General features: G+C 48.7%; 1 protein-coding gene and 1 long non-coding RNA gene across 3 annotated transcripts in view; one reads left to right on the top strand and one right to left on the bottom strand.

Annotated features, from left to right (window-relative positions):
• The window catches only part of RNF213 (ring finger protein 213), a 132,684-nt gene that overhangs the window by 91,679 nt on the left and 19,065 nt on the right, over positions 1-21,940 (top strand). The window contains exons 33-50 of the mRNA XM_030828168.1: positions 28-147; positions 601-746; positions 1,109-1,256; positions 1,528-1,663; positions 5,381-5,572; positions 7,091-7,236; positions 8,767-8,921; positions 10,165-10,377; positions 10,672-10,853; positions 11,517-11,637; positions 14,453-14,553; positions 14,666-14,848; positions 16,240-16,409; positions 16,505-16,604; positions 18,603-18,714; positions 19,257-19,470; positions 19,709-19,899; positions 21,162-21,284. Of these exons, the coding sequence (XP_030684028.1) occupies positions 28-147; positions 601-746; positions 1,109-1,256; positions 1,528-1,663; positions 5,381-5,572; positions 7,091-7,236; positions 8,767-8,921; positions 10,165-10,377; positions 10,672-10,853; positions 11,517-11,637; positions 14,453-14,553; positions 14,666-14,848; positions 16,240-16,409; positions 16,505-16,604; positions 18,603-18,714; positions 19,257-19,470; positions 19,709-19,899; positions 21,162-21,284 (2,753 nt within the window). The remainder of the gene's footprint in view (positions 1-27; positions 148-600; positions 747-1,108; positions 1,257-1,527; positions 1,664-5,380; positions 5,573-7,090; positions 7,237-8,766; positions 8,922-10,164; positions 10,378-10,671; positions 10,854-11,516; positions 11,638-14,452; positions 14,554-14,665; positions 14,849-16,239; positions 16,410-16,504; positions 16,605-18,602; positions 18,715-19,256; positions 19,471-19,708; positions 19,900-21,161; positions 21,285-21,940) is intronic.
• LOC115838379 lies at positions 16,615-21,225 on the bottom strand. 2 transcript variants are annotated; one of them, XR_004033397.1, is made up of 3 exons: positions 21,140-21,225; positions 18,511-18,642; positions 16,615-17,641 (listed from the first exon to the last, which is right to left on the bottom strand). It is a non-coding gene; the product is annotated as an uncharacterized LOC115838379 (long non-coding RNA). The 2 variants fall into 2 exon arrangements; XR_004033396.1 differs by lacking the exon at positions 21,140-21,225 and adding an exon at positions 19,139-19,222.

The following is a 21,940-nucleotide window of genomic DNA, read 5'->3' as shown; positions in this document are numbered from 1 at the left end:
GGTTGTGGGTAGCTTCACTCTTCGCAGGGCTGTGGCAGTCTGTCCACATCGATGACCTCCGGAGATCCACCCTCATGACTTCAGATGTGACCAGGCTGCAGAACGTCACCATCAGCCAGCTGTTCACGCCCGGAGACTTGCCTGAGTGTGAGTCATGAGGCGGAGCCTCTGGGGGAGCAGGTGGTGGAAGGGCAGATGGTAGGTGTGGAGCGTGACGTGCACATGGCCCTAGGAGCAGGGCCACCGTGTTTCGTCCCTCAGCAGGGGCTCGGGGACACATCTGCAGAACTGACTGGTGGCTCATCCTAGAGCACCAGGGCCGAGCAGGTGCGCTTACCACAGGCTGAGGCAGAGCTCTGTGAGCAGGGCCAGCCATGGAAGTGAGCGCCTAGAACATGCCAGAGCCCAGGCTGGAAGGAAGGGGCTGCCTTGGGGCCTGATCTTCATGACCATGATCTCTCATCTGGGGACCTACCACCAGACCGGGGGCTGGGGAAGCCTGCACCCGGAGCCTGAGCACACACACTCCCAGATGGCGCCGCCAGCAGTCCCTGTGCCACTTTCTGGGTAGTAATGCAATCACGTTTGCTTCGACTGCAGTGGGCTTGGAACACTGGGCGGAAGACGGCCATGAGGAGGCGATGGAAACGGAGGCCAGCACGTCAGGGGAGGTGGCAGAGGAGGCCATGGAAACAGAAAGTTCTGAGAAGGTGGGAAAGGAAACCTCTGAACTCGGAGGCAGTGATGTAAGTTCTGGCTCTTGGGACCTCCCCTTGTGCTGCTGGTGACGCTTCTGAGCTGCATCTTTAAACGCTTTTGCATTGGGAGCTGGAGGAGTCGCCGCCGCTGTGCAGGGGTGAGGATGGCGCCCCACTTTCCTCACACAGCGACGGTCTTGTTGCTGGTTACTGGGGGTTACTGGGGCTCAAGGGCATCTGCACCGGCAGTTTGGGGGGTGCGGGGCGGAGGTCGGCGTCTCTTCTTCGTCCGTGAGGACCGCCGCCCTGTGCTGTTTGCTGCATTGAGACCCTCATCGCATATGGGCGGTTTGGCTTTTACCCACTGTGTCAGTGGCAGAAACGGGTGACCCAACCGTCTCCACCAATAGGTGTCGATCCTGGACACCACCGGGCTGCTGAGGAGCTGTGTGCAGAGCGCCGTGGGCATGCTCAGAGACCAGAATGAGAGCTGCACGCGCAACATGCGGAGGGTGGCGCTCCTCCTGGGCCTCTTAACGGAGGACGACGCATGTCACGGTATGAGCCTCCCCGCCCCTTGCCCCTGCCCCCACGTGGGCTCTTCCTGAGCATGGGCATCATTTCACTGCATGTTGGGGGACACCCTCTCAGGTTTCCATGGCTCAGCAGAAGCAGTGACACAGTGGGAATCTAAGAGCATCCCTCAGATTTTGCTCTAGAACTGGCCTGGCCAACGGACTTCCCTTCCTGGGGGAGGTGGGACGGAAGCACTCTGGAGCCAACAGCTCAGCCACGGCCATGCTGAACGTCTGTTTCTGCCTTTGTACAGCCTCTTTCTTGTGGGTATCCAAGATGCGCCTCAATGTCCTTTTAAAGAAGCAAGAAGAGAGCCAGTTGAACACTCTGGAGTGGGTGGCGAGGGAAGCCCGCAACCAGGACGCTCTCCAGGAGGCGGACACATTCAGGTACTGTGACTAAAGGAAGCAAGGAGTGGCTCCAATCTGGTGGCAGCATGGGGACCTGCCTGCAGGGATCCTCTCTCCATCCGGGCCATGGGGACTGAGCTGTTTCTTTCCAAACCTCTCAGACATTCAAAGCTGTCAATTTTTTCCCCAAGAAGCACACAGTAGGTCTGGACAGTGGCCAAACTGCAGGTGCTGGACTCTTCCTCTACTTTTCTGTTTACAGTTTTTCATACTAAAAACTTAAAAAAAGTAAAACGTCTGTTCTTAGAGTAGAACATTTACTAACATTTCTGTTGTTAACCATAGAAAGGGCTGCTGTTTTCAGTTATGAAGTTAAAATGATGTGCAGAGCGGGCAGGGGACAGGCGGTATTTTCCCAGTCCTGCTGTTTGAAGAATGGTAACAGCAAAACCAGGACCCAGCAGTACATTCACTGCCATGGTTATTTTTCTGTCACCCATGGGACTAACCTTGATTATCTTGGATGTGGCCGTGTACTGAGGAAGGAGGGGTGCTCTGGGCCCCAGACAGAGGGTCTCTTTAAAACAGACTCTCAGACCTCCTGCCTGAAAGCCTAAGAAACCAGTGACTTGGGTATTTGGGCCCAGTTTTCCCATCTGTACAAGACAGTGGACTCCTCCATGAGTCCCTTCCAGGTCCAAGCTTCTGTGCCAGTGAGGGGTTCGCTTTGGGCCTATGGCCAGGTGTGATTTGCAGGAGGGAACGTGAGGAAGAAGCAGGGTGAATGGTAATGGGGGCTTACGGAAGAAGAAGCGGGGTGGATGGGAATGGGGGCTTACAGGGGAAGAAGCGGGGTGAACGGTAATGGGGCTTACAGAGGAAGAAGCGGGGTGAACGGTAATGGGGGCTTACAGAGGAAGAAGCGGGGTGGATGGGAATGGGGGCTTACAGGGGAAGAAGCGGGGTGACCGGAATGGGGGCTTACGGAGGAAGAAGCGGGGTGGATGGGAATGGGGGCTTACGGAGGAAGAAGTGGGGTGACCGGGAATGGGGGCTCATGGAGGAAGAAGCGGGGTGGACGGGAATGGGGGCTCACAGAGGAAGAAGCAGGGTGACCGGGAATGGGGGCTTACAGGGGAAGAAGCGGGATGGACGGGAATGGGGGCTCATGGAGGAAGAAGCGGGGTGACCGGGAATGGGGGCTTACAGGGGAAGAAGCGGGGTGACCGGGAATGGGGGCTCACGGCAGAAGAAGCGGGGTGCCCGGGAATGGGGACTTACAGACACCTTCCTCATGACCAGAGATTTTCTGATTCTACTTTTTCTCTAGTTATCCTTCGTTTCTCTCCTTGTCACGCCTTCTGAAGGGATTTTAGGAGATCAGAAATATTTTCATTTCCCTCCGTTCCTCCTTGTGGACTCTATTGATGCTTTCTTTTTTTTTTTTTTTTTTTGAGATGGAGTCTCACTCTGTTGCCCAGGCTGGAGTGCAGTGACGCGATCTCAGCTCACTGAAACTTCCACCTCCTGGGTTCAAGCGATTCTCCTGCCTCAAGACTCCCGAGTAGCTGAGACTACAGGCACCCACCACCATACCCAGCTAATTTTGGTATTTTTAGTAGAGGCGAGATTTCACCATGTTGGCCAGGCTGGTCTCAAACTCCTGACCTCAGGCGATCCACTCGCCTCAGCCTCCCAAAGTGCTGGGATTACAGGCATGAGCCACCGTGCCCAGCCTGTTGATGCTTCTTAATCCCTGACTCCACTCCCCGGGACCAGCCCTGAGTCACTGAACCTCCTCAGTCTGCTCTTCCCCGCTCTGCTGTTCATGCAGCGCTAGGCCTGGCTCCGTCACCTTCTGTGGTCACTGTGAGGCCTGTGCAGCCGCTGAGTGGTGGCCAGACCCGCACCCTCAGCTCACCTGCCCCAGGGCCAGCAGCACCGACTACCTCGATTCACCACCACTGTGTTCTGGGGACTGGAGTCCTTTGCCCTCTCGGGATTAAATGGCCCAAATCCTGAGAGTCCTTTTTGTCCCGAACTCTGCCTGCCTGCCCAGATACAGCAGAATCAGGCTCAGCGGCTCTAGATACGGCGGAACCAGGCTCAGCGGCTCCCACCTCTCCCAGCGCTTGGCCCAGCGCCTGGGTTTTCCTCCTGCCTTTTGTGTTCACGACACTTTTCCTAGTTTGCCGTTTTCTCCCTCTGGGCACTGGGATGCTTTATTTTCCTGGTAGACATTTTTAAATTCTTGCCAGGTTCCTGTGTATTATATATTTAAAAAGTGTAAGTATTTCTTTCTATTCTCTTCAAAAGAGAGGCTTCGCTTTTCCCCCAACATTAATTACCTTGTGGGTTTTTGTTTTCTTTTTTTTGAGATGGAGTCTCACTCTTGTCACTCACCCCACGCTGGAGTGCAATGGCGCGATCTTGGCTCACTGCAACTTCTGCCTCCCGGGTTCAAGCGATTCTCCTGCCTCAGCCTCCTGAGTAGCTGGGATTACAGGTGCCCGCCACCACGCCTGTAATTTTTGTATTTTTAGTACAGACAGGATTTCACCATGTTGGCCAGGCTGGTCTCAAACTCCTGACCTCAGGTGATCCACCCGCCTCGGCCTCCCAACGTGCTGGGATTAGACATGAGCCACGGCACCCGGCCACCTTTTAATTCTTATCCTTTACACAAGAATTTTGAAATAGAGTTATTATTGTTACATGTAAATATATACAACAAAATATATATAACAACAAAATGTCTTGTAGTTAACCAATTATCTTTCTGTCTGCCTATCTGTGCATTCATCCATCCATCTGCCTACCTGTCCATCCGCCCATCTGTCCATCCACCCATCTATCCATCCACCTGTCTGTCTATCAGACACTCAGATCTAGTGTACAAAAACATCAACAGGAACAAATACTTAGTTCCAGATAAACATGTGCCTTCTTGTTTAGTTTCATCTGGGACAAATTCATTTTGGTCTCTTCATCTGTATTATAGTCTATCCACAACAGATTTTAAAAATATTTATTTTTTCCAAATGAATTGTCATAATAATTTTATTTATTTAGAGAACCTCAATGATTTGTTCTGAAAAATAGTTACATACAAAAATTATGCAGCCTTGCAAAAAATAAAGCAGACAGGTGCGGTGGCTCACACCTGTAATCCCAATACTTTGGGAGGCCAAGGCGGGAGGATTACTTGTGCCCAGGAGTTTGAGACCAGCCAGCCAGGGCAACATAGTGAGACCCCATCTCAACCAAAAATAAAACTAAATTTAAAAATTAGCTGGGTGTGGTAGCACTGGGCGTGGTGGCAACTGGGTGTGGTGGTCCTGTCTACTTGCACGGCTCAGGTGGGAGGATCGTTTGAGCCCAGGTATTCAAGGTTACGACGATCTATGATTGTGTCACTACACTGCAGTTGGCGTGACAGAGTGAGACCCTGTCTCACATGTACGTTTTAAAAATAAAAAAGCAAACACTACTTCACCCTTCCAGTAACCTAATGACAGTTTATTAGATGTAGAATTAAGTTCCATTCCAGTTCTGCCTCTAATCTTAGACATCTTTGTGAGTCTGTTTTCTAGGACTTAAAAATGATGGAAGTGTCAAGTTATTGCCATCGCTGTAGTGTGGTAAATAGTAGACTAGTTTTGTTAATGCTTAAGAAGGAACAAAATGTCAAAAGGTGGCAGACCGCCACTGTGGTTCCTCTGATCCGTGGTGGCCCGTCTCTCTTCTGTGCTGCAGGCACACCCTCTGGAAGCGGGTCCAAGGTGCTGTCACCCCTCTGCTGGCGAGCATGATATCATTCATCGATAGAGACGGCAACCTAGAGCTACTGACCAGGCCAGATACTCCGCCCTGGGCAAGAGATCTTTGGATGTTTATTTTCAGTGACACAACGCTTCTGAACATTCCTCTTGTGATGAATAATGAAAGGTGAGTGGAAGGCTTTCTTTCCCTGGGGAGAGAAACTATCAGAACACAGTAGGACCCTAAGATGCTCTCCCAAGGGCTGGGTGAAACGCAGCACGCAACTTCAGAGCAACGTTGACGTGGGCGCTTTCTGCAGTAACAATAGGAAGTCTGGCCAGGCACGGTGGCCCACGCCTGTAACCCCAGCACTTTGGGAGGCTGAGGCAGGTGGATCACAAGGTCAAGACATCAAGACCGTCCTGGCCAACATGGTGAAACCCGGTCTCTACTAAAAATACAAAAATTAGCTGGGCGTGGTGGCACGTGCCTGTAATCCCAGCTATTTGGGAGGCTGAGGCAGGAGAATCACTTGAACCTGGGAGGCAGAGGTTGCAGTGAGCCGAGATCATGCCACTGCATTCCAGCCTGGTGACAGAGAAAGATTCTGTCTCAAAAAAAAAAGAACAGGAAGTTTACGAAGCTCCAAGAAATTTGTTTTATCTCCACCCTCCTCATTTCCCTGCTTTCAGAGCACTGGTTCTAGCCAGACCCAGCGTGGTGTGGCATGAAGAAGGTGCGCTTAGAACAGCCCCACAATCTGTGCTCCCTCCCCGTCCCTCATTCCCTGGTGGAGCTGCACAGCCCCCACCCCCTTCCCCAGGCCTGATGCTGTGGGGCTCAGGCTCAGCTCCCAACAGCTTCCACTTCGGCTTTCAGGGGCTTCAATTCTGGATGTAGATTTATAAAGAATATAGAAATAAATGTGCCCAGGCTCGGTGGCTCATGCCTATAAGCCCAGCAATTTCGTAGGCTGAGGCAGCAAAGTTTCTTGAACCCAGGGGTTCAAGACCAGCTTGGGCAACATAGACCCCCTCACTACAAAAAATTTAAAAATTAGGCGTAACGTGGTGCGCACCTGTAGTCCCAGGTACTCTAGAAGCTGAGGTGGGAGGATTGCTTGAACCCAGGAGTTTGAGGTGAGACAGGATCACACCACTCACTGCACTCTAGCCTGGGTGACAGTGAGACTCTATCTCAAAAAAAAAAAAAAAAAAAAAAAAAAAGAGAGGGAGGGAGAGAGAAAGATAGAAGAAAGAGAAAGGAAAGAGCGAGAGAAAGAGAGAAAGGAAGAAATGGAATTTGAATTGCCAGTGGAAACACTTATTTAAAAGACAAGGCGCTGCTCATGTTCATGAAACAAAGACTCTCTAACAAGTTGTGCTCTGTGTTACAAGTTATCAAAGACAGACACGTTCAGGAACCAGAAGACTTGGTTCTGCCCGAGATTTTGGGCAACACACTTGACCCCTGTCAGCCTTGGTTTGTTTATTTTGCCTGTAAAACAAAGATTGCATAAGATAGTTCCCTAGTTCTGTCATAACAGAAACCCTGTACTGTGAAATAGATCAGCACTGTCTACCTGGCCTGTTGGCCCCTTTGTTTTTGAGGCCTGAGAGGAGCTGGCATCAGTGGCAGATCTTGTCTTGTGTTTTGAGTGACGTCTCACAAACCCTCTTCTTACCATCCCTCACCTTATTGCAGACGTAAAGGTGAGATGGCCTACATCGTGGTGCAGAACCACATGAACCTTTCCGAGAACGCTTCCAACAATGTCCCTTTCAGCTGGAGAATCAAGGACTATCTGGAGGAGCTGTGGGTCCAGGCTCGGAACATCACAGACGCAGAAGGTGAGGCTACCTCAAGACAGGTCAGATTCAGCACAGGTGAATCACAAAGGGAATGCCTGACAGTGAAAAGCAGATGGGTGGCTACCATCCCAAGGTGAATTTTGGAGTTTTTAGTTTTCACACTCTTTCTGCAGTAGCGTCCAATTTATGTCACCGTGTCATTTTAAAGTTTCTGCTGAAGGAGTGGGAGTCCCCGGCGGGACCAGAAACCTTTCAGTCCTATGGCAGCAGGAGCCTGTGAGATGGGTTTTGGTGCCGTGGTGGCTAGGGATATGGTGAAATGGGGTGTGTTCTGGCAAGAGGAGGACTGTCCTCTCTACCAGCTGGTCATTCCCATTCTGGGCCTTCTCAGACTGGGGCACTGGACTCGGGAGATGCCCCCAGGAGAGGCGTCCTCAGAAGGCACGAGCGCCTGGAGCATCCCCTACTCCCAGCTGCCCCATCAGGAGGCACCTCCCAGCTGTGTCTCTGGAGTCACAGCCCAGACACAGCGCTGAGCTCTGCTGCCAGATGCCAGAGGATTTGCCATAGTCCAGAAAAACCAATGACAACGCAACACTTTTGCAAAAGCCATCTTTCATACATGCAGTAATCTTTTCCATGTTTACTTACCGTACCATTTGGAAGACTCAGGGTGGCCTTCTTTTCTAGGTTACCATTCTGCCACTTTTTCTGAACATACTCAAAGCAGTCTCTCTCCTCACGAGCATATTCCTTTCTCAAGACAATACCCCAACTGACCCTGCTTTTCTATGACAGCATGCAAATTAGGGCCGCACCCCGCCCACTAGAAGCCAGATCTTTCCGGCTTGCATGGTCTGTGACTCCAGCCCCGAAGAGCAGCCTACTCGTTCCTGATTTACTTGGACCCGGTGGTTCCTGAAGCATGCTGTGGCCTGTAGCCATGCAACATACAATGTAGCCATGCAACATACAACTCAGTCTTATCTAGGTGTTTCTCTTTGGGGCTAGCTTGGCTGTTTCTGGCCTAAATTTGACACTGCTTCCGCCTTCCTTTATTTTATTCCACTGGAAAAATATCCTAGGCCAGGCGCAGTGGTTCACAACACCTTGGGAGGCCAAGGCCAGCAGATCACCTGAGGTCAGGAGTTCGAGACCAGCCTGACCAACATGGCGAAACCCCGTCTCTACTAAAAATACAAAAAATTAGCTGGGTGTGGTGGTGCACACCTGTAATCCCAGCTACTTGGTAGGCTGAGGCAGGAGAATCACTTGAACCTGGGAGGCAGAGGTTGCAGTGAGCAGAGATCACGCTACCCACCGCACTCTAGCCTGGGCAACAGAGTGAGACTCCATCTCCAAAAAAAAGGAAAAAGAAAAATATCCTAAATGTCTAGACAGTGACTATTCCTTCAGTTCCCTACAAAATCGGGTAGTTGGTGCCCCTTTGTCTACGAGCTCCCATTCAACAAGGCGTCCCCATTCCCCTTCGCTCCGGAGCCCCCTGGAGGCAGGGGAGCGCCATGACTTAGACGCACTCCAGGCCGCTCCTTGGTTTCTTCTCTGCAGGACTGCCGAAGAGGTTCGTGGACATCTTTCAGCGGACCCCTCTGGGCAGGTTTCTTGCCCAGCTCCATGGAGAGCCGCAGCAGGAACTTCTTCAGTGTTACTTGAAGGATTTCATTCTCTTGACCATGCATGTGTCAACGGAGGAGGAATTAAAGGTAGATGTTTAGATACTGGCTAAGGGTCAGGTGTAGAGCTTACACAATGGGGACTGGATGCAGACACGGAGAAGTTTCCTCAGCTGCCTGGAGCTGGTGCTGTGAAGTCCGGGAACAGAACATGGTCTGCGAAGGGTGCTGGTGGGTGAAGGGGCCGCCCAGTCTCCTCTCAATATTCAGTGCTACACCCTCAGCCCACCGCCCAGGGGCTCCTAAAACACGGAGCTTTCTGTGAACATGAGAAGACCTCCAATTTCCTTGACATATCTTCTTTTTAAATGTTATTTCTCTTGAAAAAAATTAAGGTAAATACGTAACTAACCCTACAGGGTAAGAATAAATAAGTGAAATTCAATAGAAAGTCATACTTTTGACTACCTAAAAATTCTAAACTTCAGTACATAAAAAAGGAAAGTTGACAAATTTAAGAACATCCTTATAGCCAATATGACTAGAGGTTAATATTCTTAGGAATCAATAAGAAAATACCCTAAGTTTTAAAAAATGGGTAAACATTATAAAACAATTTTATAATCATCTCATTAAGCATATCAACATCCAGGAAACATTTGAAAAATTGCTTAGCCTTACTATTAATAGCAAATCAACACAACAGTTTTTAGATATCATGTTTATGTATTCATTTTGCAAAGCTGATTTTTAAAAAGGACAGCCGCTGGCCAGTGCTGCAAAGAAAGGGCCAGGCCACGCGGCTGACAGCGTAGCGTGCACAGTGGACGCCCTGCAGGGCTGCATGGCAGAACAGTCGAGAACCTCATCCGATCTGAACTGCTGACTCTGTCCTGAGGAAACTACTGGAGACGTGGACAAATATTTGGTTCACAGGGATGTCCTTTTCAGCTTTGCTTCTAAAAATAAGAAATAATTTAATTGTCCAGAAATACAGGATGTCCAGAAAGACAGGATGGGCAAATTAAAGTATGGCTGTATGATGGGTTATTGAGCAGCCGTTAAAGCCGTGTTTTTCAAGTATACAAGTATACTCAGTCACAGGGAAAGTTCATGATGTCATGTTCAGTGGCAAAAAGCCCGGACGACACCGTGACCTTAACGTGGGAGGAGAGGCAGGTAGAAAACCGGACAGAAGCAAACGAGACAGAACAGCACGCATGGTTTCTAATTTTCCTCTTTTATGGTTTTCCAGTAGTTCTGATTTTCCACGGGGAAAACGTACCATTTTTGTAATTTAAAAATATATTCTAAAAGCTTTTTTGAATCCCAGTTTCTGCAGGTGGCTCTGTGGTCCTGCACTAGGGAACTGAAAGCGGCGTCAGCAGCGCCCGAGGAAGAGGTTTCCTTACCGTGGGTGCACCTTGCCTACCAGCGTTTCAGAAGCCGGCTGCAGAACTTCTCCAGAATCCTGACCATCTACCCTCAGGTTCTCCACAGCCTGGTGGAAGCCACTCGGAACCATGAGCTGGCTGGATGTGAGATGGTATGGCCCTCCTCCACCTGCCCTGAGCAAGCCTTGTGGTGCTTCCAACTCCATTATGGGAACGGAGAGCTTTTGGGGCTGTGTTCCAAGTGGGAGATTTCTTCACAAGGCACATACCTCAGCTGAATTCAGAGATGTGAAGAACACATCTCGCTGACGCTTCCCACATCCTAGACAATGGAAGTTTAGGTCGCAAGCCTGGGACACAAGTATACATGCAGCTAACAGCCAAGGCCTCTGGTGGGCCAGTGGGAGGGGCACCGCTCAGCCACACCGTGCTGTCCGTCTCCCCAGACCCTGGACGCATTTGCCGCAGTGGCCTGCATGGAGATGCTGACAAGAGACACCCTGAAGCCCAGTCCCCAGGCGTGGCTACAGTTGGTGAAGAATCTTTCCATGCCACTGGAGCTCATCTGCTCCGATGGGCACATGCAAGGCAGCGGGAGCCTGGCCGAGGCTGTCATCAGGGAAGTCAGGTGAGACCCAGGAGCCCTCACCCACTGCTTCATCTGGCACGCGCTCACCAGGAGCCTGCCAAGTGCCAGGCATGTCCGTGAGAAAGACTGGCAGGTGCTCCTGCCATGGGAGGGGCTCCGTCCTCACCCGCTCACTCCGCATTTGCCGAACCCTTAGTGAGTGCCAGGCGTCTCATTAGGGTGCTGGAGACACGAGAGGTGGCTGTGCATTCAGGGAGTGCACCGTGTACTAGGGCCGTAGAAATGCAAGCAGGCTATTGTGATGCCGTGTGAGAAATGCTGTGGTAGAAAGGACACCCCGGGTGGGCAGGCGCACGGAGCAGGACAGGCCCTCAGGGCCAGAGTCCACTTCCCTAAGAAGACAGTTCCTGTGCGGGGCTGTCGAGGTGAGGTGGGACTTGACACGTGCAGGATCGTGCAATGAGCGGGTTGTGGTGGTACCCTGTGCAGAGGCATCATAGTGGAACACTGAGTCCCAGCTAAGTTGAGCGTCTTGAGGGCGCGAGCTGGGGGCGGGCCAGGAAGTGTGTCACATAGGGCTTGCTTGTAATCCCAGCCGCTGGGCCTGGACCCTGGGTCCCGCATCTCTTCTCCCGTCTCCCTCCTCGTTTCACCCTTGGGCGCCTTGGTGGGAGCTGAGTGAGTGACGCCCTGTTTTGACAGAGCCCAGTGGAGTCGGATTTTCTCCACCGCACTCTTTGTGGAGCATGTGCTCCTAGGAACTGAGAGCCAGGTCCCCGAGTTACAAAGGCTAGTGACCGAGCACGTCTTCTTACTAGACAAGGTGAGTACCTGGGCTGGCCTCAGCACACGCATGGATCCACCCTTTTCCAAAAGGAAGAACAGCGCTGACACTGATCTGCAGCTGGGAGACGCTCTTTTGGCTCTGACCGTTTTGTCTAGACGTGTAAAGGAAGGTGATTTCATCACTAGGCCATTACATTTTCCATGTTTAATTGTTTAATTATTTACCCTCTGCTGATTGGTAAGTCAGAGCGTATCATTTAGAAGCGATTCCAGGAACTGTGTGCAGAAAGGGGCTGATGCAGGGAACATGCTTGTGAAAGCTTTGGGAGGGATTGCCTGGCCTTTGGAGTGACCCCAGAACAGACCACTAGGCTGGTGTCTGTGGGAGCTGTTATTATTGTCATCGTCATGGAGACAAGGATGTCAGAGAATGCCACTGGGGTTGGGGTCTTCAAAACAGTGCTGTCAACAGAACCAAGGAACAGGAAGCCACCATGCCTGTCACTCAACACCCTTTGTAAAGCTACTAATGTGGGGTGGTCTGCAGAAAAAAAACCTGTGACCCTATAGTGATGCACCTCTGTGGCCACGCAGTGGTGTCCAGCAATGATGGCCACTCAGCCAAACACAGCCTCTGCCTCACCCGCACCCGTGACCTTCATGTGAGCACATCCAGAGCCCTCACTGCCAGGGGGTTTGGAAGAGGCAGCGCCGGCTGTCTGACCTTTGGAGCACAGGAAGGTTTACTAAAAGGAGGCCAGCATGGATGCTGGATGTGTTGACTCTAACCTATCAAAACATCAGCGGCTTAGACACAGTATCAGCTGATTTCCCACCCAGGATGGGTATGAGCAGCCCAAGGCTAAGGTACCAGCTCCCCGGAGGCTAGCATGGAGTCAGGTGCCCATGCTCCTTCTGTCTTGTCCCTTCGTTGTCCCTAATGTTCAGCTTCCACCCTGTGGCCTGGCGTCACAGCCTGTGGGACACAAAGCAGGGGAGGTGGAGGACAGGCCGTTTTCCTTAGGAGACCAATCCCGGACACGCACACACCACGCCGCTCGTGTCTCGTGGTCCTAAACTTGGGCACTCGGCCTTATCTGGTTGCAAGAAACTGAAGAGTTTTTCGTGGCGTGGTCGTGTGCCAGGTGGAACTTAGAGTTCTGCTAAAGGAAAAGGTGGAGAGAGGATAGTAGGACACAGCCGGTGCCCCCCCTTCTGCCCTTTCCCCACACCCACACAGCATGCAGCCTCTCCAAGTCTCATCATGTCCTGGAGCTCTGGGAGATGCACAGGGCTTTCAGCCAGGTCCAGCATGGGTCCTAAGGACCCTGGGCCCATAAACCCAAAGGTAAAGGAGCTGGCCCCCTACCTGCTCACATGCTCACAGGATTTGGGAGGTTAGGAACGTGGGGTTTTTTTGACGATAAAATGGCCTCAGAAACTTACTGGGTTTCTGGTTTCTTTCTTTCCAGTCAGATCTCTGTGCAGGTAACCACAGCCAAAGACCATACCTCGTTAGTTTTCATGCTGATTCTGATTTTTTTCATAATGGCCACCATGATAATTCATTGTGGTTTTTATTTGCATTTCTCTAATGACTAGTTATGATGAGCATCCTTCATGTGCTTGTTGGGCATTTGCTGTCTTCTCTGGAGAAATGTCCATTCAAGTCCTTTGCCCATTTTTGAACTGGGTTGTTGATTAACAAAGTTAATTAGGATATTAAAAGTACACACATCACTTCCAAGTAAGATTAATCCTAGGAATTCAAGGATGGCTCAAAATAAAAAAAATTTGTAAATGTCATCAGTAATATAAATTAAAAGATAGACTCTAAATGATCATTTCAAAATGTAGAGAGAAAGCATTTGATAAAATTATTTGGAAAGAAATACCCTTGTCAAACTTGGAACAGAAAGGAACTCTCCTTGAGCTCACAATGCCCAAGGGAGACATAATATTAAGATGTCTATACCAACATCATGCCTGCCCATCAAATTCCATTAGTACAGCCATTAAACTATCTTGTACAGTGATGATGTGTATTGCCTAAAAACCAGTGTTTCCACTTCTAACTATATCCTAGAGAAACTTCTCATTTGCTCTCAGACATATGCAAGAATGTTGAATACAGTACTGTCAGGAATTGCAAAAAATCTAAATGCCTATTAACCAGCAGACAGGTAACTGGTATCTTCATCAGTGGGTACATGAGTGATCTGGACCTAAGGTTTCATGAAGAGAATGAGTTGCAGAAGCCTCTATACAGTGTGATATCATTGATATCAAGCTTTAAAACATTCAAAATAATAACCCCATGTTGAGATATGCTTACAGCTATCCTAAAAGCAGACATTTAGAAATATAGTTATCTCTGGGGAGGGACGGAGGGATGTGAAATTGTAACTGTATGCATAATGTTTTGTTTCTCTAAAAAATGATCTATCCCAGCAGCTTGGGAGGCTAAAAGAAAATTTTTAAAAATTTAAAAACTTTAAAAAATGATCTAAAGCAAATATTCCATAAATGCTGAGATTTCTCAAAGCTTGGTGGGGGGTATACAGATGGTCATTATTATTACTTAAAGTTTGAAATATCTTAGTAGTGAGAGCAGAGGAGACCTTAAAAGAAAAAGAAGGAAAATCGTAACTTGAGAATGTAGTACCCTGACAAGCAGCATAATCACAAAATGAGCATTCAGAGTTCAAGTGTTAAACACAGGATCACTAAGGCCTCACACCTCACACACGCGGCACAGCCCTGACCCTGAATGTGGTGTTCCCTCTGTCGCCCGGCCTGGCCGCCCGCAGCCCTCCCCACTGCTAATGACGCCTGTCCCTGCCTTTCTTCAGTGTCTTCGAGAGAACTCTGACGTCAAGACGCACAGGCCGTTTGAGGCCGTGATGAGCATTCTCTGTGAATGCAAGGAGAGAGCCAGCAAGACCCTCACCAGGTGAGAGCTTAGGTTTGGATCCGTGAAGGCGAGAATTCTGAACCTTTCGTGGTTTTCACTTCTTCTGGTCAGTTTCTCTGCTTCAGAACTGATTGCCCTTCTTGGATTCTAGGTTTGGGGTTCAGCCATGCCCCATCTGCCTGGGAGATGCAGAGGACCCCGTCTGTCTGCCCTGTGACCACGTGTACTGCCTGCGCTGCCTCAGGGCCTGGTTTGCCCCAGGGCAGATGATGTGCCCCTGCTGTTTAACTGCCTTGCCAGACGAATTCTCTCCAACTGTTTCCGAAACGCACAGGTACAACACCCTTTCTCTCAAGAAAGCATCCTTTTTTTTATTTTCCTTTTTTGGCAAACACAATATTCAGAAATATAAACTCTATTAGCCTTCATTTGGTAGAAAGCCTGACCTCAGAGAACTATCATAAGAGACGCCACTTATGTACTTTCATAAATATCTGGTATCTCAAGATTATTCTCTCCCCAAGACATACACATACAGATTTGAGAGACAGCAAATTCAAAGGAACTAAGCCAGAAAGTCTTAACAAAGGTCCTCATCAGAGGCCCAAGGAATTTAGACGCCACTGGTTTTTTTTTTTTTTTTTTTTTTTTTTTTTTTGAGATAGAGTTTCACTCTGTTGCCCAGGCTGGAGTACAGTGGCACGATCTCAGCTCACTGTAGCCTTCACCTCCCAGGTTCAGGCAAGTCTCCTGCCTCAGCCTCCCAAGTAGCTGGGATTACAGGCATGCACCACCATGCCCAGCTAATTTTTGTATTTTTAGTAGAGACAGGGTTTCACCACGTTGGCCAGGCTGGTCTCGAACTCCTGACTTCAGGTGATCCACCCACCTTGGCCTCCCAAAGTGCTGGGATTACAGGCATGAGTGACTACACCTGGCCAACGCCACTGGTTTTAATGCGTCAGTATCATTCACAGTCACTGACCTGAGGACCAACCCACTTCTTGTCTAGCTTTTTGGAGCTGGTTAAAAGCAGCTCTGGCTCTCTGGACTCAGCAGGCCTCAACCCGCCTCAGCCCTGCTCTGTGAGTGGTTGGTTTTCTTTCCTTCCCCTTCCCCCCTCTCAGGCCTCCTAAAAGTGGGGTACCAGGAAAGCCCAGTGGATGGGTTCTTTGACATACTTTGGGATATTGAAGGGTATTGTTGGCTGGTCCAAATGATCAAAGTGTTTCTAGAAAGGGATGCATCTAAATATCATCTGTTGAAGTTTTGAAGACTAGCTCTAATGGGTGAGAGGAGTGACTTGAATCTTTCAATTTAAAAGTAAAATGCTGGCCAGGCGTGGTGGCTCACGCCTGTAATCCCAGCACTCTGGGAGGCCAAGGCGTGTGGATCACCTGAGGTCAGCAGTTTGAAACCAGCCTGGCCAACATGGTGAAACCCCATCTCTATTAAAAATACAAAATTGGCCAGGTGTGGTGGTGCGTGCCTGTAATCCCAGCTACTTGGGAGGCTGAGGCAGGAGAATCACTTGAACCTGGGAGGTGGAGGTGGAGGTGGAGGTTGCAGTGAGCCGAGATCGTGCCACTGTACTCCAGCCTGGGCAACAAGAGTGAAACTCCGTCTCAAAAAATAAAAGTGAAATGCTGTGCAAATCTCAAGTCATTCTGTAAGGAGGCATTTGGGAAACACCATCCACCTGTCTTCTGTTTCTCGTGTTCTAAGGGAAGCCATTGAAAAGCATGCCCGCTTCCGGCAGATGTGCAACAGTTTCTTTGTAGACCTGGTGTCCACCATGTGCTTCAAGGACAACGCTCCGCCTGAGAAGAAAGTGATTGAGAGCCTGCTCTCTCTCCTCTTCGTCCAAAAGGAGCTCTTAAGAGGTGCTCCCCAGAGTAGGTTGCTTTCTTCTGTAAACCTAGCCCCTCATTTCTTCATCTCGCTTCTGCATGTCTCATGCAGTGAGCTGCCTTTCTCTTTCTGGTTTAAGCACACTGTGAACACACAAAATCTCTCTCTCCATTCAACGATGTTGTGGATAAGACTCCTGTCATCCGCTCAGTGATACTGAAACTGCTTTTGAAGTACAGGTAAGAACAACAAGGAGACTTGCTTCTAGAAAGCCCTGGCTTTTTTTCCTCATCGTGGCGTTCTCTTTGTTACCAAGTCTTCTTGTCATGACTAATAGCTAGTACATGATCTTGGGGAGCTTTTTTGGTGAGACACAACCTGGTTACTTGTACTGGTTGTATATTCTGACATTTTCACTTGTAGGCACATGAGTTTAGTATTCCCACAAGCACACATCTAGCAAGAAGCCAACAGTGCCGTGAAGGGACCATGGTCGTGTGAGGGACACGGAACTCAAGAGGCCAGAATCTGTGGTGCTGAGCCTGGTTCCACAGCGGCCCAGTTTTCTGATATTTCAGATGGTAGCTTAGAATCCTGCTCTCCCTGAATGTCCTAGATGTCTTCTAAGTTTCTATTCCCCTGAACATGGGCTCTATTTCCTTGGAAAGGATGTTGACATCCAAGAATAGTATCACCTGTGGTACTTGTATTGATCTAATATTGCAGTTCTCGAAGTGTTGATATGGACCCTTGGGTGTGAAGTAGGTCTCTGAGGTTAAAACTATTTTAAAAATTAGATTACTAAGATAAATTTGCCCTTTTTTTAAAAAACATGTTGATACTTATGATGATGTTACAAAAGCGGTGATGAGTTAAACTGCTGGCCCCTCACGTAAAGACACAGTAGCTGTAGGTATTGTTTTCTTCACTGCCATGCACACGTGGTTTTCTTCATGCCAGTTTCATTTTATTTTTACTAAATCTTGATTCTTGAGGATTTGACTTTTTAATGTTTTGTGGAAATGGGAAGTACACACAAAACACTCCCACTACACACCGGAGTAGACAGTTGCCTCGCAGAAAATCACTCATGACAAGCCCTGAGTTAGCAGCCGGCTGCTGTGTTCATGGACTGCCACTCCTGCTGGAAGGAAGGATGCACACGATACAGGTGTCCAGGGCTGGGCAGGCCTCTCCTGGAAATCAGCAAAGCGAGCCGGCCTCAGCCAAACAACTGACAATGTTGGTTGGTGATGGTAGCATTCAAGCTTCTAAGCTGAAATTAAAATTTTGAAAAGCTTATATTCTCCACTATGATCTTGTGAGCTTTTGAATACTTAAAGACATTTTGGGGCAATCTGTGGTGATATTAATGAATGTGGATTTTTTTTTAAATGTAGAATACAAATGTGTCAACCTTCATAAGACCTGCACAGCCCAATGAACCAATATTTTCCAAATGACCAATGCCTGATGTCATGAAATCATGTGGGTCAAAAAAGAAAAAAATCTATTTAAAGTATGGGCAGACCTTTTGATTTTAACATAATTGACTGAAAAATGCATTGATACAGTTTCAGGCTCCACATTGCAACTAACCTTTAGACATGACCGTTTATCACTGTTGGCACAGCATTAAGGAATAATATCCACAATCATCTGCAAAAACTATTAAAATGTTCCTCGCTATTCCGAGTATATGAGGACAGATTTTCTTCATATTCTCCGATATGGCGCAGCGATGGGGAGCAGGGCAGGCAGGCCGCTGACTTCCAGGAGCCAGGCCCTGGGGCCAGCACAGGAATGGAAGACCAAGCCACTCTTCTCACGGATTCATGTTTTGGAAAATATTTTAAATGTTATTTAACATGTAATAGCTTTATTGTTATTTTAAATGAATATTTTTGAAACCTTTTGTTTTTAATGTCTCATAATTCCTAATATCATAAATATTGATAATATAACCCACATAAAAGCTCTTCAGGGTTCTCAATTTTTAAGACTATAAAAGGGTCCTGAAACCAAAGTTTGAGGACAGCTGGTCTAAAATGTGAGTTTTATATTCCTCCAGTATTATGCTAAAAGGTTTTCCATAAAATCTTAGAAACTACATACATGTATGTATATGTTTATACACACACTCACAGGATAGATGACCGATAGATAGATGCTCTTGTTTTTAGTAAGGTATGTCTCCAGATCTGAGAGAGCCAGGAATAATATTTCTCTTTCTGCAGCTTCGATGATGTAAAAGATTATATTCAGGAATACTTGACCCTGTTAAAAAAGAAAGCATTCATAATTGAAGATAAAACTGAACTGTACATGCTCTTCCTCAACTGCCTGGAGGTAAGTGAACTCTCTCTTCCCTGAATTTCTTTTGGAAACTATCTGAACCACATGTTTTAAAATTTACAGAATATAATTTTAATCAGTATAATTAACAAATGCTCTGTTCCGTGCAGAAAAGAAGAATGGTTTCAAAGACACTGCTTCTGCCTTCAGCAACGTATATATTGGCATTTACGTGCATATACATACAAAACAGAACAGCCTAGGAGAATACACCACCAAAGTTAACAGTGGTTATCATTGAGTGGGGACATTATGGATACTTTTTATCTTCACATTTTTATATCCAAAATTTTTATAATGTAAATAAATTAGATTATATAATTTTTTTTTTCCTCATAGGTTCACTTTTCCCCTCCTTCTTGCCCTTAAAAAGGAATGTTAGGTTTCCATAAGTCAAGAAATGTACACTGAAACCTACAACAACATTCTTTATCCTTCCTTCCTTCATTCTCCAGTCACACTGGCGACTGTAGAAGCTTGGGGCATCCATGTTTAAAAAAATAATATCCTTCTCTTTCTTGTTCCTTGTTCCTCAGGATTCAATACATGAGAAGACCAGTGCTTGCTCCAGAAATGATGAACTGAACCACCTAAGAGAGGAAGGTCGTTTCCTTAAGACGTATTCTCAAGTAAGACGTGGCCGAGAACCTGCCAACGAGGCCTCGGTTGAATACCTGCAAGAGGTGGCCCGGATCCGCCTCTGCCTCGACAGAGCTGCAGATTTCCTCTCTGAGCCTGAGGGAGGCCCAGGCAAGTCTTCTCTGCCTTGCTTTACTTTGGGTTTAAAGACTCCATTACTTAGAAATTCAGGAAGTATGGGAAACTAGTTCTTCGAATAGACTACTACTGGGCTTTTCTACGTCCCCTCTCCCCTGGATGTGTTTCTGTGAATGCCTGTGGGGAGGTCCGATGCCCTCTGGTGGGCCTTGTGTCCTACAATAAATGCCCTAAGTCACCAGCCACTCACCCGCTTTCTCGTTGGCCTCAGAGATGGCTGAGGAGAAGCGGTGCTACCTGGGGCAAGTCAAGCACTTCTGTATCCGGGTGGAGAATGACTGGCACCGGGTGTACCTGGTGCGGAAGCTCGGCAGCCAGCGGGGGATGGAGTTCGTGCAGGGCCTCTCCAACCCCGGTCACCCGCACCACTGGGTGTTTCCCAAGGACGCTGTCAAGCAGCAGGTGAGAAGCGGGGCCCGGCAGCACACAAACATGCACCCCCACAGCCCCATACACCCCAAACCCACACCCCCCCACCCTCATACCCTACCCCCCCACACCCCACCCCCTCACACCACCCAACACACCCCCACACCTCACCATCACACCCAGGGAAGGTGCCACTGCTTCTGCGTTCCGCCTACCCTTAGCATCCCCAGAGCCAGGAAGGAAACCTGCGCTTGTCTGTCTGGTCCTTGTCTCTGTGCTTCAGGTGATTTGCCCCAGCCTGTGATCATGTTTACACTGCCTGCTATATAGGGCCAAGGTGAGGGCACTCACCTCAGAGCTTCTTTAATTAGGCATCACTTCTAATTGAATTTCACTCAAGGAAAGTAGAACATTTTTGTGGCCTTTGCTTTCAGCAAATTAAACGTAGTTCAGCTTGCAAGGCGCGACCTTTTTACCTCTGGCAGGCAGAGACAGGCAAGAGCAAGAACTAGGAATAGAAGAATTGCATAAGAAGTTTCAAAGGCCAGGCTGGGCACAGTGGCGTCCACCTGTAATTCCAGCACTATGGGAGGCCGAGGTGGGCGGATCACTTGTGGTCAGGAGGAGTTTGTCAAGACCAGCCTGGCCAACATGGTGAAACCTTGTCTGTACTTAAAAAAAAAAAAAAAATTAGCTGGATGTGATGGTGGGTGCTTGTAATCCCAGCTACTCGGGAGGCTGAGGCAGGAGAATCGCTTGAACCCGGGAGGCAGAGGTTGCAGTGAGCCGAGATTGCACTACTGCGCTCCAGCCTGGGCGATACAGTGAGACTCCGTCTCCAAAAAAAAAAAAAAAGAGGCTTCAAGGCCTCTCAGTGGTCCTTTCCAGATGCCCAGAAATTAACAAATTCTTATTGTCCAGGGGATACAAAAATGGTACTAAGAACCCCGGCACTGTTTGACTACCACTTGGGGTTGAGTTGACATGACTTGAGCCACCCGGCCTCACGTGTGGTGCAGTGCGCCACGAATGGAGGAAGCAAGCACCTCCCCAGGTAGTGCTGCCATCGGCAGGCGTTCCCTGCACTCGCACCTCTTCCTCTACTGAGGAGGAAGTTCCCTGGGAAAACGGCACCAGACTGTCCTGCCTCAGGCCAGGCTGGGGAATCCCAGCTCGGCTGCCTTTAAACCTCGAATGATGGACCACCTGGTTCCTGTATCTGTTAAGACGGTTCTTTGCAAAACATTCCTCCCATTGTTCACCCCCAACTAACCTCTGTATTCCTGGGGCTGCAGAAGGACCACCCAGGCCAGATGGATAGGTACCTGGTGTACGGCGATGAATACAAGGCTCTCCGTGATGCTGTGGCCAAAGCTGTCCTCGAGTGCAAGCCGCTGGGCATTGAGACTGCTCTGAAGGTAGGGTGGGCCCGTGGCTTCTCTCCGATACCAGGTGGCATCCCTTGGAGCCTGCGTGTTCCCTGGTTTATGTCAAATGATGCAGGGTGGTGGACCCCTGATGCGGCCCATCACGTGACACTGTATTGGAAGTCACGTGCCCACAGCCTCCAGGGCACACCTGACCGGTGTGCTTGAACCAGTGGCTGGAACAGGACAGCTACGACAGTTGAGCTGGGTTGACAGATTTGCTGTGTCTTGCTGATCTGCCAAGGCCATCAGCAGCACCATTTATGTCCATTACTTCCTTTGAGACCCTGCTGGAAAACAGTCTAAGAAAGATGCTGACACAACTATTAATAGCAAAATTCATATCTAGATGTATTCATAATTCAGATATGCTTGTGTGTTTAATAAAAATACGTATGTTGGTGTAGTGTGGGAAGTTAAAAAATATAAAGATGTTTTTAGAATCTAACCTTTAAATTGGTCTGGTCTTGCTTCCTTTTTGAGTCCCTGTGCCAGGAAAAGAGGAAATGGAAAATCCTCTTTCTGCTCAGGAGAAGTTTCTAAGACCAGTGAAGGAGTCAGAAGAACAGAGGGTGATTCCGTTGCTTCTGTCATTAAGCTGGCTGCTAAATATGCATTGAGTTTAATCTGAGAGTATTTCAGGAACT

Source organism: Nomascus leucogenys, chromosome 14, assembly GCF_006542625.1.
Source record: "Nomascus leucogenys isolate Asia chromosome 14, Asia_NLE_v1, whole genome shotgun sequence".
Taxonomy (NCBI): domain Eukaryota; kingdom Metazoa; phylum Chordata; class Mammalia; order Primates; family Hylobatidae; genus Nomascus; species Nomascus leucogenys.
This window is presented reverse-complemented; position numbering and strand designations above follow the sequence as displayed.